The 14085-nt window shown below is 39.8% G+C and overlaps 1 protein-coding gene across 2 annotated transcripts in view; it reads right to left on the reverse strand.

Moving 5' to 3' along the window:
* Window positions 1-3472: 3472 nt before the first annotated feature.
* Window positions 3473-14085, reverse strand: part of GRK6 (G protein-coupled receptor kinase 6) — a 47363-nt gene continuing 36750 nt past the window's right edge. For both annotated transcript variants that reach the window (XM_081936300.1, XM_081936299.1), the window contains exons 12-16: window positions 13122-13330; window positions 11000-11137; window positions 10741-10878; window positions 10420-10554; window positions 3473-5709 (exon numbers count right to left, since the gene is read on the reverse strand). In XM_081936300.1, coding sequence (XP_081792426.1) covers window positions 5659-5709; window positions 10420-10554; window positions 10741-10878; window positions 11000-11137; window positions 13122-13330 — 671 coding nt within the window. In that variant the 3' untranslated portion in view covers window positions 3473-5658. The remainder of the gene's footprint in view (window positions 5710-10419; window positions 10555-10740; window positions 10879-10999; window positions 11138-13121; window positions 13331-14085) is intronic.

Raw genomic sequence — 14085 nt, forward strand, 5'->3', positions numbered from 1 at the left:
CCTTTTCTACTTAATGCTTTTGCACGTATTTTTTAGCCCTCCACTTCAAAACACTCTACTACATGACCAGACTACTTTCATTTAGATCTGTTATTTCCTTCACCATTTTCATCTTTTCTCAGACCTATTAACACATTTTTCATCTGAAATTCTTATGGCCTTTGCTTTTTATTTCTCTCATAAGTCGCCATCTTCTATATGCCGGGTCATCACCATAGGCATTGAACACCATTACCTATAGTCAACTGTTTGATACAACACTTTTTATCAATGCAGAAAAGATGTTGACTAGATCGCAGCCTTATCACATCCCTGCTGCATGCAGCAATTCCTGCCAACAGGAAGGATCATCTTGATCTGTTCTGAAACATTTTTGGCTAGTATGCCACAGTACAACCAAAGCTGAGTTTACCCCAAGCAAGCTCATGCAATAATACTATGCAAGTAAAGCTAAAATCTCCATAGAATACCTTTCAAGTTGCAAGTCAAGTGGCATAAAGTGATTAAAATAGAACTGGGTAAGCACGAATAAATAAACTGTTGCCTCTCTTTCACCAGTTCAGAACTACATGTAGTGTACTGACAGTAGCTTTCAAGATACCCAACTTCTGCCAACCATCAAAGTATTCTATTCACTTAATAATTCATATATGTAAGAAATAGAATTTAATTCTATACAATAAGAATGAAATCAGTTCAGTCATAGAGGGAAAAGCTATTTGGAGTTGAATCTGATTTTTATTTGCTTCAAGAAAGGGGCCAGGTATTTTTCTTGATAATAATACAAAGATGATTTATCATTGCCTTCTTAACTTACTCGTCCGGAATAGAGCCCCCGGATTTCCTGATACTCTACCATCCAAACACTAATAAGATCCATTCTACTTAATGTTTTTAAGAGATCAAAAAATTTAAGCTAGATAATGCCATTTGTTATGCTGTTAGGGAGAATGCAGAAGTATTCATTGGCCAAGGTCAGATTATATCTTTGGTTTTATGTAAAACACCAAAGTATTAAGCTGAAATGGGCAGGAAACAGACTGGGACTTATGATTTGCTGTAACTCAACCAGTGTTGTTGACTTTATGATTGTTTAATAACTGAAAAAAAAACATTGTTTTTTTCTTCAGCAAATAGGACTGCTGAAATGGAAAACACTTGTTCTAACTAGGAATGGACTTGATTTAAAGGACCATGGGATTAGGTAAGCCTAATTCCAAGAATAGATTGTCCCAGATGTATTTGGTTGATGAAACTTTGGTTTGTATTAAAAAAGAACATCTAATACATCTGAAGTCTTTCCAAGACTGCTGTTTTCCCAACAGCAACCTAAGATTGTTTTATAAACAACAGTAAAACTAAGGCTATTAAAAGTGAATTTATACCTAACATATAGGAGGACATGGATAATTCCAGTAAAATGAATAACCGAGCTCTTGTGTCCTCAGTTAATCTTATTTCATAGCTAAGATGAAGGTATGGCATTCAAAGATACTGAGTTGCATTAGAAACTCTGAAGTTGTCCCAAAGTCACATTTCAAAAGGTAACTGGACTTTCTTATGTCTTTTTCTTGAAAATGTTTCACTTCTCATCTAAGAAATCTCTTTAGTTCTGGATCAACCATGACATGGATAATTGAGAATCTCTATAGACAAACTCTGAAGTTGATTTGAAGAGCGATGTATGATTTCTATAATACTTAAACCTCCAAATAATTTAGGAGAGAGAGATGCCATTTCAACAAATACTTACTTTTTAAGTATTTTCACAAATCATACTTGCAACTGTTCAGCTTATAAATGGATCCATGATAAGATCTTTGAAGGCGGTCCTTTTATGTTCATGGAATTTTGCTCAAGGGACGATGGAGTGGAGAGGATAGAAGAAAACAGTTCCAGAAACAATCACACTTGGAGGAAATAGGGAATAGACTGCTCTAATTTCTTTCTGCAGATATATTTGTTTTATATATCATATCTTCACAGATTTATAATTTTCTCTATGCACCTGTTCATTGTTGCTATATAGACACAAAAAGGGATTAGACAACAATCGTCAGAAAAAGAGTAGATTCCATAAAAGTGCTGATACCCAGGACAAAGCAGGTTGTTATTATGAAGGAGAATCTAAAGATAGATACAATTTTAAACAGCAGCAAGGAAAGCAAACAAACATAGACAGCTACGAATTAGGTTAAAAAGAAAGGAGAAAAAGAATTTAAACCCTCAAAAAGTTAAGAAGAAAGACAGAAAGAAAGAGAGAGAGAGGAGAGGAGAGGGAGGGAGACTCTATTAGAATGAAACCAGAGTTTTAGCAATGATGCGACTGGGGGGTATGGAAGAGAAATGAGCACAAAACGTAAAACTGTTCCTAATTTTTTAGAGCATCTGGCTTCTATTATATCTTGGCAAGGCACAAGCCTGAAAACAGATACAAGGAAAAGACAGATCTCCAGCCTATTAACCATGGTTTTAATCTTAAATTAAATCAAATAAAACCAAATACCTAGTTGACAGTCTAACTGGAGGGGCTGTCAGGTTAGAGGATCTATAGGCTGTTGGTACAAGATACATATGGGTCACTCTAGCAGGAAGGTTCATGGGCGTGTGGTTAAAAATAAGAAACATTTTTGACTAATAAACATGCAAAGTTTTCATTAACTGTTGTGGGTGCCACCTTGACATTTCTCAGCATCACTTGTGGACACCTCTGGACACCAGATTTAGTATTGGGAAATTGTTCTTAAAGAAAAAATGGAAGTAAAAGCTGAGAGATCCCTAGGAAACATTGCCACTCAGAGCAGACAATGCCGGTTAGTGAATACTTTGGAACCAGCCAAGACCTCGTTCTTAAGAAGAACCCTCCTACTTCAGGTTATTCCCCAATTCCAGATTTGATAAAAACTTTATTTGTATTGGAAACTAGCGTACGAAACTGGTATTAGAGCAAAACTGCTTTGTCTTTGCTTTTTACTCTTCAACCCATGATCAAGTAAATCTTTTACTTTGTTATCATCTACAGTCCTGATGGGACATTGTTTAAAATATAAAACAGTTACAGAAAATCATTGATACTCCCAGATTTAATTAAATAAAAAGATGAAATGTCTTTCTTAGCAACATATAGTAGTTTTATTAAATCAAGTAATCCCACACTTGAGAAACAGTTTCTTTCATTGATATTTTTACAATATGTACATTTAAGAAATCTTAAGTCACATTTTTAAAAAATTCAAAAACGACCACAATTTAAATGATAAAATTGTAGACAACATTACTAATTGTGCAATACACTCAAATTTAAATACTGGGATTCCCTGTAATAGATCCACAACCTTGTTCCCATAACATCTATGTGAGCATGGTTGCAGCATACTTTTCTATTTTTAACCTTACTCTCTGATTTAAGATATTGCTTGAGGCGCAGTCATTTAAATCCATGCAGAATATTTTCAACCGTTTTCTTTAAAACAAACAAACCAAAAAAAAAAATTTTTTTTTCAGATGGCCAGAATGAATTTTAAAAGAAGGATCAAGTTAAGGGAAAGAGTAAAGAAAGACAAAATGCGTACACACCCATGTTGGGGAGGTCATACAATATTCTGCTAGAAATTCCAAGGGAAAAATTAAAATGGCAGATTATATATAACCAGACTGTGAAAAACAGTCTCAGAGGCATCGAGAAGTGGGGAGAGTGGCCAAGGGTAAAAGGCAGTAACCAACGCAGTCAGACACACAAGTTAGGTGTGCAGGGTGGCTGCTCTTTATAACTGAAAGGCAGGATGGCTGATGTTCACTTTCTTAAGAGTGCATTAAGGATATTGTTCAGCACCTATGGATGGATTCACGCCACCTCCTTCTGCACCACAGCAATGACGAGTCACTACTTAACAATTAATGCAGTAAGAGTAGTTTCGGTATTGCCAGTACAATGCCATACCAGCGTGAGGTACCACAAGTGAACGATAAAATGGAGCCACCTGTCCCAAAACAAGGCAGCTGCACAAGTACAGCACAGGGCTGGAAATAACTGTGGGGAAGAGATGGAAGGTTTGCACTCTGGACAGGGGTCAAGGATAAGACTAGAAACTTTTTGATCCCAGCATTAAGCAGGACTGAAAGAGGCCTGCTCAGGAGAGCATCATGAAGGCACAAGTGCAGTACCGGGTGGGCCCAGGGCTCCAAGTCATGGAAGACCACCTACGAGAGATTCCAGATGGAAAGTGGATCAGGACTTTGGGTTACGTCGCAGGAGCTCCAGGGCGTCTGTTTTTGGATCTCTCGTTTTTACTGTGCTCTTGGCCAAGGGGCAAATTAATTGGTCTCCAAAGCTGCATTTGCCCCTCTGCGTGACAAGGGAAGGGCTTGTACATTTAATCAATTTCAAGCCTAACAGCAGTTTGGGAATTGCAAGTTTGAATGAGGAAGTTGCGCAAGCGAACATGATTAACTTCCGCCTGAGCAAATCTTGCTCCAAAAATTAAAGACTTCTAACTGCTTTCCAAGGCAGATGAAGATGTCAAAAGATCTGATCTCAAGCCTCCCACTTCAACATAGCTTGGCTCTCTGCTCAAAAGCTTCTAGGCTAAGGGATATGTATTTGCCTTCATGAGCACAGTGGGCAATTTGCAAATTGGCCAGGGCTAAAGTTAATGGGATCGTTTTTTTTTTCTGGAGGGGAAAGAGAATAATGTGCTACAAGAATGGGAAGGAGAAAGAAGAAAAAGGGTGCGCTTAGTTTCCCATGAATGCTGGGAAGAGGAGATATAAACACTTTTCACCCTCTGTTCGGTTATATCAATCCCTACTGGAGTTCCACAACAGAAATAAAGCTAGAAATCAGTGTAATGCCACTAGCAATGGGACTATTCTTGAAATTCTAGAATTTGTCATTCTCATGAAGCCAGATTCCCAAGATAAAAGTCAGAGATTGTCATCCAAAAAAAATCGATGATTGCTGCCTAAACGATAGACTTATCTGCACATTCAAAGGGAAACTTAAAACTTGCCATCATTTCTACAGTGCCTCGGGATAACACACCAAGTCAACAGCTTACAATAGTAAGGGGGGGGAGAGGGTTTGGCTAAGAGAGAAGAAGACATGTGCAGAGACAGTTGTCCTTGCAGCTCACATGTACCAGCCATTGCAGCTCTCTCATTTTACCTGCCACACCTTAGCATCTTCAAATCATCATGTCCAGCGGAAGGCTGGTGTAGGCTCATCCTCAGTAAGATGAAGCAGTGACAATGGGCTAGAGAGGGAAGTGCAGAGAGAAATACAGAAGGACCCTTTTTCCAACCGTTAAGAATGTACATATGTTTTATACATACATTCACATTTATAGTAATATAAATATTAAAAAAAAAAAAACGAACACCAGCAGATGAGCAGGTCAAACACTGGGGTCAGGGCCAGCCCTGGGATATTCCATATTCACTCCTGCCATCATCACTCTCTCATCATGGAAGAGTGGTAGCAAGACAGACAGCTCCCTAGCAGTACACTGAAGGTTTCTGCAGAGGTTCCTCTTCTGCCCGGTCTTCGAACACTTCCCTTCTGGGGTGGGAATCTGCTGCCACCCTGGAACAACGAGCTCCACACATGCTGGTGGTGGCATGTGTTCGGCTGAAAGCGAGGGCCTTCTTTTCTGAGTCAGTTCATAAGCGAGTTGGTTCCTCTTCACTTTCACTGCAGTTCCCGCAACAGTCCTGGAGAATGAAGGGAGGGAGGGAGGGAGGGAGGAAAAGGGAAAAGGGAGAGCACACAGCAAGCATAGAGTGAGTCCACTTATTCAACAAGCAGGGAGCCACAGGATTTTATTCCCATTCCTCACAGAGAAACTCCATTACTCAGAAATACACTTTTTGGCCCAGCCCCACCTAAATCAAGGCTGCCAAAAGTCCTGCTTTCAAAGTACAGTATTACACTCCTGAAGCCAAAAACTCATTGGACCTTCCATTAGATTTCTTTCTGGCCACTATGTGCATTTCCCATGGACCGGTAACGCTTACTTATGGATTATGGAGAACATAAATGCCATTAGCGGACATGAACAAAGCAAATATCACTGTGTATTAGTGAACCCAGTCCAAAGATCAGAATATAACTCAGTAAAATAACAGTTGGAAGATGTGCAGTACAGAACTATGGACCACTTATTCCATCAGACTAAGGCAATTAACCCAGGAACCTAAATTCAGAAAGTTTCAAGTATCCAAAATATTAGTAGGATCTTAAAAATCCCACAGGGCTTTTGGTACGAGTTGAAAAAAAAAGAAAAGAAAAACCCTTTCATTTCCAAGTAATGGGATTACAGATATGGAACGGGAGCCATAATGAACGGAGATCTTTCAAAACTCCATACCAAACGATCGAGATAAAGCAATCTTGGTGTTTTGCAGAAGCAGAAATAGTGACCCAAGGGATTATTAATGCAGAGAAACAGCATTTCTGGATGGGCAGGAGAGGGGGCAGGAAGGAACGGAAAGGGTTAGGGAGCCCACATTCCTTCCCCTTGTCTTGTCATGCCTGCAGTGGAGGAGTCTGGAGCAGCTGGGAGAGAAGAGGCTCCTCACCTCTGAAAAAAGCGAACACAGGCTGTGAGAGGCCCAACCAGGGAACCCTGTTCCGCCATCAAACAGAGCCACTAGAGGAGGTTACTGGAGTTTTACTGGAAAAGCAGCAAGTTTCCATAGAACACAGAGGCCAATTCAAAAGTGCCCTTGTTTACTATATCTATGCAAAGTAAAATAAATAATTAAAAGAAAGGACGTAGCATTGTTTTTAAATTACATGGGAGCTGTGGAAAATGCTCTATTTTTACATCACGAAGCCATGCAAAAAAGAAGGAACAGCCTTGGGAGAAAACAATGGGACTTTCAGTGGTTCTGATCTCTCCTGCTTCTGTCGGCTTGGGAGTTTTCCCAATGGGACGCAGGAATTCTGGCCCCTGTATGGAGAACAGGCCTTTGAGAAGACTCAAGTGTTGCTTCTCATTTCTTAAGAGGCCCTTCAGCAGCCTCAGACTCATCATCCTTTGAAGACGGGGCTACAAATGTGATGCGGCTGGCCCAGGAGGGCTGTTCCTTGCAAAGAGACCTCCTTGCTTCTATGCTGCTGTCCCCGGAAGAGCTTTAAAAGCATTTGGTTGTGGGCACATCCCCCCCCCCCTGTATTCAGGAGCAAGTGGAATGTTTACATTAAATGGACCTTCATGGAAATGACTTCACGAGTGGTTATCATCATTGCACAGAACAGATGGTAGGCTTTAAAACCTATTCCTCCATACAGACTGCTACTTCAGGAAGGAAACTGAGATAACTACAAAGTGGTACACATGACCTTAACACAAAATTACTGCATTTGAGATGCAAAACTCTGGATGACCAGAAATCCTCCATCAAGAATTCCTATTAGCAGCCAGCTAGTTGCAGTCCAGATTTTTTTAATTCAGCTATGATAGCTTTACTGAATTTAGGCTCCTAGGATCAGTTACTGGGAGGACGTCGATCACCCAAGATTTTATTTTTGATGAAGGAAACAGATCTAATACCAGTGGTGAAATTCAAATTTTTTTACTACTGGTTCTGTGGCCGTGGCTTGGTGGGCGTGGCAGGGGAAGGATACTGCAAAATCTCCATTCCCACCCCATTCTGGGGCCAACCAGAGATGCTGTTTGCCGGTTCTCCGAATTATTCAAAATTTCCGCTACCGGCTCTCCAGAACCTGTCAGATGAACCATTCAACACTCTGCTAATTTTGATACACGAGGTGACAATGATATCCCTCATGACCTGCTGCCCAATTGTTTTAAATTCTAAAGCAACTTGGAACAACTTTGAGGGTTCGTGTTGGACCAACCCACATTACTTTGTCCTGGTAATTTAATAAACCCATCAAGTTTGCTCAGCTGGGAGCAGGGATGGGCAATTAATTTTTCCAAGGGGGCCACAAGAAAAACTGGGACTGTGGTGGAGGGTCGAACCAATAGGACTGTGAAGGTGCATAGGCATGCATGCACACACATATGTAAATTTTTTAAAAAATAGCAACTGCCTTCAAAATGAAAACAACGCAGTTGTACTGTGTGAATGGTGTACACTTATTTACAATTGATTTCTAATTTCTGATTGATTTTATGAGGGCTAGACAAGAACAACCAAAGGACCAGATGTGGCCCAGGGGCTGTAAAATGTCTATTCCTAACTAAGTCTAGTTAGGAATAATCCCAAAATTTCATGTCCATCAGCAACTTGCGCCAATGAATATGTAATGCAATAGAACACGCTTCATTTGGTAATCTGATGGATGGAAACGATACTCTGAAGGAAGAAGAGTTATATGAAATAAGCTAAAGCTCCAAAGCTTATGCCTTTTAAGAAAATCGGTTAGCTTAAAAAGGTGCTTTTAAAAGCCTTTTGATTCATCTTTATTTAATGGTCTGTTAGGATAATGGTTTGTTCTGGACTTGTTACTAATATCAACTTTCCCCTAAACAGCAAATGGATCAAAATGGCCACCTGAAGGAGCTTAGGAAATGTCCTGCCTTATTTAGAGAGTGTCAAAGCCTGCTTGCATGGAATACGAAAATGGCTTATTCCTATCATTCCTAATTTGACCTTCCCCTTAAGGCAGAATTAGATCATTCTTGGTAGATGAAAAAATGTTCACCCTGACTGAGACTCCATTACTAAACTGAATTAATAATGGGTTAAATTAATATAACTTACTATATTAGCCGGCAACTACCAGTACTTATCTGCTTTCTTTGAGCTTAAGGAGGCGAATAGGGAATCTAAAGCAGTGAAGGCTACTACATGTTTATCAAACATTGCCCCTCCTTGCTAATTAAATAAGCTAAAAATGATTAATGTCATGGGAAATGAAGATTATGAAAGGTTGCAGGAGGCAATAAACCAAGCTCTTTTCCCGTGATGATCTTGTGCAGGATTGTGATGTGGCCCACCTTATTCAATGAGTAGGTTTATACACGAAACTATGTGGAAGAGATTGCTTGGAATTCTGGAATGTGATATCACCCATATGCTGATGTCCTTTAGCTCTATCACCCTTGGGCAACTACTAGTATGAAGGAAACAGCTCATATCCTCCAATCCTGCTTGGGCTCGATAAGAAGGAACAAGTTTGTAAGTCCAGTTCTCCTGCTGAAGAGGAAGTCTGGTTCAGAGAGTACTTGTTTTGAAAGAGTTTGCAACCCTCCAAAAGAGCAAACCCGTAACTTTGGCAAGAAGTGTTTGCACAATTACATTTAAATGTTCCAGCTGTGACCTTTACTGGGCTGCTATAATTTGGCATGATGATTTATGCTCTTTACAGCAACATATGAAAAGCATCCAGAAACTTATATAAAAGGTTGCATGTAGGCTTTTGACTGTTACTTAATATTAGCACTCTATTATATCAGTATTGAAAAATCTGTATAATTGCTCAATGTTTTCTGTCCTCCATTCAAGGTACTGTAATTCATCTTTAAAATAGCCTTAAAAACTTATGAAATGACTATTTAAAGGGCACCCTGCTTCTTTATACATTTGTTTGGTTATCGATATATACAGAAGATGCCCTGAGATGACCTAATTTGTAAATATTGTTTATTAGATACTTGTCAAAGAGTTTTCTTCTTGCTGCCCCCTAAACTGTGAAATGGTCTTCCTTAAGAGATGCAATTGATTCTAGCTCTACTTCAGGAACAAAAATTAAGAGAAATATCTTTTCAATCCTGCTTGCTAAACTGCTTTTAGCAATTTCATTTTATGGTTAGCGAATAGCAATATCCCTTTGGTATAATAATCTGACAATATTTCTGTGAGATAATTGGCTTTGATAGTTGTACATTGCCTTAAAATGCTTTTTCTTTTGTTTGTCAAGGGTCATAAGGCTAATACAATTAAAAGGAACATGACTGTTTGCTAGTTACCCACCCAAATGAAACAAGCCTAAAATAATTGTATTTTGCTACCTGTCACACTCAGATTCATTCCAGGTTTGCAAACTGAAACCTGTTGCTTACTAAACCTTTTCTGATCATTCAGAGGATAGGTTGCTTTGGATATTAAGGACTCACACCTTAAGGATCTTTCCAATCGACTAAATTTTAACTGTACTCCACTGGTGATGTTACCTAGTTTGGCAATGAAACGTGTGCAAGAAAACAACCAAGCTCAGAGAGGAACAAGGACCCCACATGCCAACCCTGAGCTATAAATATTCTCCTCTGTCGTAAATTAACTATGTTCTAGAGATGCTCCAATACAGGATGTGCTGGGAAAGCTGAGATGGACAGCTATAGAAAACACCTAATGGGAAGAGCTGAAGGGGACCATCTCAAACAAATGTGTCTCAAGGTAAATGAGATCTCCAACTCAGGCAATCTCACCCTCACCTGTCAGATGAATTACCTGTCGGCTGAAGAGACGCTGGAGCAGACCCTTTTTGGGCAGGGGAGGCTGCTGCCCTTTCCAATCCAGATCAGGAGGTATGATGCCATCTGGGCCAAAAACATTCAGCTCCTTGAAACATTCTGTATCTATCATCTACAAAATAATAATGATGAAAAATTTCAGAATTTACTCTAGTTTTGCTATGGCTACCCACTTGTTTCTCAGAGTCGCCTGCATCCAAAATCAGCTATCAGTGACAGTTTTTGTAGCAAAAGCAGATAACCCATTTTTCTGTTTAATTCTCCTTTCAGAAGCATCATTTCCCAGAAGAAAACCTACCTCATTTTGCCAGGGAATAGGGACACTTCCTGTTGCAAATTTATGATAGAAATCATGGTCCGTTGGTTCTAACTCTACCCCTTTGACTGTGGAAAACTGCTCAATATCCAGGACATCTTTGCAATAAATAGCTTGGGGCTAGAAGGAATACAGAAAAAAATAATAATGCATAGAAGAGTTATTTTCTGGCATTTAAAATAGCAAACAATATTGTAAGAGCATAAAACATGGCTGCTCCATTCGTGCATTTTCGACTCACATCAGGTTTAAAGGGTGGGTCCAGCATCCCAGCTTCCAAACGCTTGAAATTCAGATGTTTAAACAGAGGGTGGTCTTTCACCTCTTGAGCACCAGATCCTCCACACCCCAGCCGTTCCAAGGGGTCCTTGCACAAGAGCTAAAATGCAGCACAGGAAGATCAAACACAAGCCGCCTCTGTACAGTTATGCAGCTTCCATTAAAAGGGGAATACATTTAACCCACATTTAAACTGTTAAAACTGTTTCACAGGGGGGGGGGGGGAGGGAAATATGGACATAAAACTTGAAGTGTTCTTTGTAGACTGTTTTTTTTTTTTGTCCTGGTTTTTTTTCTAATCCCAAAACTCATTTTATATTTTTGGCTGATTGGAAAATCGACCTCAAACTGCACTTCTTCTTTTACGCCCTTTACCATAACATTTTGTAAAAAATGGCACAATTTATTAAATGTTTATAAACCTTTAAAAAACCCCAATGTGATTTAAAACAATTACACAATTGGGTTACAACACAAAATAAAATTTAACTTTAAAAAAAACCCCTGGAAACAAACCAGTAAAAAAACACAAAACACAAAAGCGGATAGGGGAAATTAAAGAAGGCCAACCAAAATATACCTAAAATGAGGGAACGTCTGGCTTTGACTTATCAAGAGGGGAAGTGACTGTACATGACAAGAGCCCTTGTTGAGAGAGACGCTCTTGGCAATGGCACCAACTGCTAATCTGCCAATCACAGGACAGGGCAATGTCTGAGAGGCTAATGTATTAGGAGATGCTCTTTTAGCTAACCTATTTAGAATTTATGTTTTAGCCCCCTGAATCTGGCTCATTGGCAACCAGGGCCATGTACACATAAAGCACCTCAATGAGGAACCCAACCATTCCATTCTGCATTAGTTATGGCCTTCAGACCAGTCCCAGGGAGACATCCTTCCCTAGTGCATGAATCATGGTGATCAACCTCAGCTTTTCTTTGTTTTACAGGCCTGTGTCATAAATATGAGGACTGCAAGCAAAATTACTTTTCATCTCTGTCGTACGTTTTAGTGAATGGAATGAGGAAGTCGCTAAATAAGGACTAGCTTAAAGATTTCCCCCCACCCCTAACATTTATGCCTCACTATTTGATAGTTAACAGCCTTTCCAGTATTCCTCATAGACTGCAGTTACAATTAAGAGACAAAATTAAGATCACTTATGTGTCTTCTTGGGATATTTAATGACACTGGGTCAGAAAGGGGTTATTAATTTAATATCACAAGGTGGTGTTAAACTATCATAGTGAGAGACATGCAGATTTCTGATAAGTAGGGATTTTTCCTCTGATCTGAGAGAGATGTGCAAGCTAGTGAGGGAAATGGAGTCCCACAGTGGGGACGTGATTTCACCGTCTATCCTTCCTTCTTCCATGCCTCTCTCTTGTTAGTCAAAAATGTGCACAAAGGATATTTGAAACAATGGCTATTTATTTACTGGTTGATAAACTGGGAAATCAAGTTGCTTTCTAAACAAAGGAAAGTTTCAGAATAAACATCTATACGAGTTTATACAATGATACAAAGGATTTGAAGTACGATTTAACTGCTTTCTGACAGGTAGATGTCAGGTAGGATTAGTTGCTATATAGATACATCAAGATGTACAGCACAATTGAAGCAAGATTGTGCTACATACTGGTCTAAATACAGGTTTGCAGGTAAGTTTAATATATAACATGGTTTGTTTTACTTCAACGTATGCGGGTGATGCATAGCCTCTGTGATCTATAAACCGACTTTAATGGTTTAGAATCTATTAACCAATAATCCATGATTTAGCATATGGTTAAAAACCAAGGCACTGATCACTGATGATGAACTGAAATTCTTGCACTTAACTGGCTACCAAATTACATCAAAAGTACTTCTGTTCCTGTTTTTTTAAAAAAAAAACAATTTAACACATATAGTAAAAAACTTTGATTTTTGTTTTGACTGAACCCATTCTGGAGTAAGCCAAAACAGCAAATTTAGTTTTAATGATATTAGAGTTTCCACCAAGCATCAATCCCTTTGAAAAGGAAAAGGTTTTTGTTGTAAATTCTAACTGTCCCTGATGGTCAAAGAGGCAGCACCCGTACCATGGAACACAGGGACCGGGAGGCAGGTGAGAACTTATCAGAATACTCTTCCTGGACTTCCTTCACCAGACGTTCCACTTCTTCACGCTTGATCTTCTTCCTGCGCTGTTGGAATGGAGACTGGCCCTCAATCATCTCATAGAGCAGGCATCCGAAAGCCCACCAATCTGGGCTGAATGTGTACCGTTCATTCTTCACAACTTCAGGAGCTGCAAAAATAACCATTGGAACCAGATCTTTACTTATATGGGATCTGATCTTAGGGAAATGTCAGAAACGCAAAACATCAGGGCCACACATTAACTTCTCATTAAACTGATTTATTGCTCATGCCTATGCACAGAAATCTACTCAACTAACAGATAGTATTATTTTGGTACTAGATAAGAAGTAACAGAATTCAAGAAGGGTTGGATTTAAGTCTGTTTGTGACAACATAGAGACTCTAGGCCCAAGATGGCGAACCTATGGCACACGTGCCACCTGTGGCATGTGGAGCCATATTTGCCAGCAGCACGGCAGCCCTCAGCTCTGGCATGCATATGCATGCTGGCCAGCTGATTTTTGGCCTTCTAGAGGGCCTGGGGAAGCTTTTTTTCCCCTCCCCAGGGTGCAGGAAAACCTCTGGAGCCTGGGGAGGGGGAAAATCCCCCCCGCATGGGGATGGCTTGCGCATGTGTGGTTGGGGGTGGCTCGCGCATGCACAGGTGGGAGGGGTCACTTGCACATGTGTAGGTGGGTGGGCGCACACACATGCGCAGACAGAGTTTTGGCACACCTTTAGAAAAAGGTTAGCCACCACTGCTCTAGGCTGATTCCTCTTCTGACTTTGTCCCTGAGCTCTGCCACTTTTTCTCATACAAGAAAGCTCCAAAATTCACTGTATGTATCTATCATCTATCTATCTATCATCTATCTATCATCTATCTATCTATCTATCTATCTATCTATCTATCTATCTATC

The sequence above is a fragment of the Natrix helvetica genome (assembly GCF_964273705.1).
Source record: "Natrix helvetica genome assembly, chromosome: 1".
In the NCBI taxonomy this organism is placed as follows: Eukaryota; Metazoa; Chordata; class Lepidosauria; order Squamata; family Natricidae; genus Natrix; species Natrix helvetica.